The 933-nt window shown below is 59.2% G+C and overlaps 1 protein-coding gene across 1 annotated transcript in view; it reads right to left on the reverse strand.

Moving 5' to 3' along the window:
• ASAP3 (ArfGAP with SH3 domain, ankyrin repeat and PH domain 3) overlaps window positions 1–933 on the reverse strand; it is a gene marked incomplete at both ends in the record, with an annotated part of 9641 nt that overhangs the window by 2513 nt on the left and 6195 nt on the right. Inside the window, 3 exons of the mRNA XM_010019652.1 lie at window positions 334–421; window positions 638–707; window positions 854–933. The exon at window positions 854–933 is cut by the window's right edge and continues 4 nt beyond it. Coding sequence (XP_010017954.1) covers window positions 334–421; window positions 638–707; window positions 854–933 — 238 coding nt within the window. The remainder of the gene's footprint in view (window positions 1–333; window positions 422–637; window positions 708–853) is intronic.

Here is a 933-nt window from a genome sequence, read left to right on the forward strand (position 1 = left end):
GGCGCTTGGAGCAACCTGCTCTAGTGGAAGGTGTCCCTGCCCGGGGCAGGGGTTGGAGCTGGAGGAGCTTTAAGGTCCCTTCCAACCCAAACCAGGCTGGGGTTCTGTGATTCATTGCATATCACTCTTCCATCACCTAAGCCCTCTTGCAACCTCTTTTTGTCTTGAGTTTGCTCCATCTCCTTGCGGAGGTTGGTCCTTCTGGGGAGATGCCCAGAGCCAGATGAAAAGGACAAAGGGTTGCAGAGGACCAGCCACCCGCTGGGAAAACCCAGGGACTTCCCCTGGGCAGTTCCCATTGGCATGTGGGACAAACACCCCCCGGGCACTCACGTGTCACCAGGTCAAAGCACTTCTTCTCCTCGGCGTGGGGCCGCACTTGGCAGGTCAGGAGGTTCAGCTTGACAGGGGGACGGTTGATCTGCAGGAGGTGAGGATGGAGGCAGGTTAGGATGGGAGCAGGAAGGGGTGGGATGTGCAGCGCAGAGCACATCCTTCCGATGGCAGCTCCAGTGGGACCATCCCCAGATGGTCCCTCTTGGGATCAGCAGGAGAGTCAGACCCTCTCCAACCCTTTGCAGGAGAACAGGGCTTGGAGAAGTCAGGGGCAGGGCTGCAGCCCCCCAGGGCCCCTCACCGTGCTGTGCGAGATGGTCAGACAGCCATACTTCACCCCACACTTCCTCTTCTGCCACACTTTGCGGATGCTGAGGAGGAGGAGGAGGAAGAGGAGGACTAAGGATGCATTGCACGGCCCTGATCGCCCGCATCCATCTGCCTCCCATGAGCACGGTGCTCTCCCAGCCCACAGCAACACCAGGATAGAGCCAGGGCAACTAGCACCCATCCTCACCCATCACTCTTCTTGTAGAGAAACCCCGACTTCTCCGTCCCGTACTGCTTGTTCCCTTGGTGCTGGTGGATGCTGTAGCC

Source organism: Nestor notabilis, unplaced genomic scaffold (genome assembly GCF_000696875.1).
Source record: "Nestor notabilis isolate BGI_N333 unplaced genomic scaffold, ASM69687v1 scaffold21048, whole genome shotgun sequence".
Taxonomy (NCBI): domain Eukaryota; kingdom Metazoa; phylum Chordata; class Aves; order Psittaciformes; family Psittacidae; genus Nestor; species Nestor notabilis.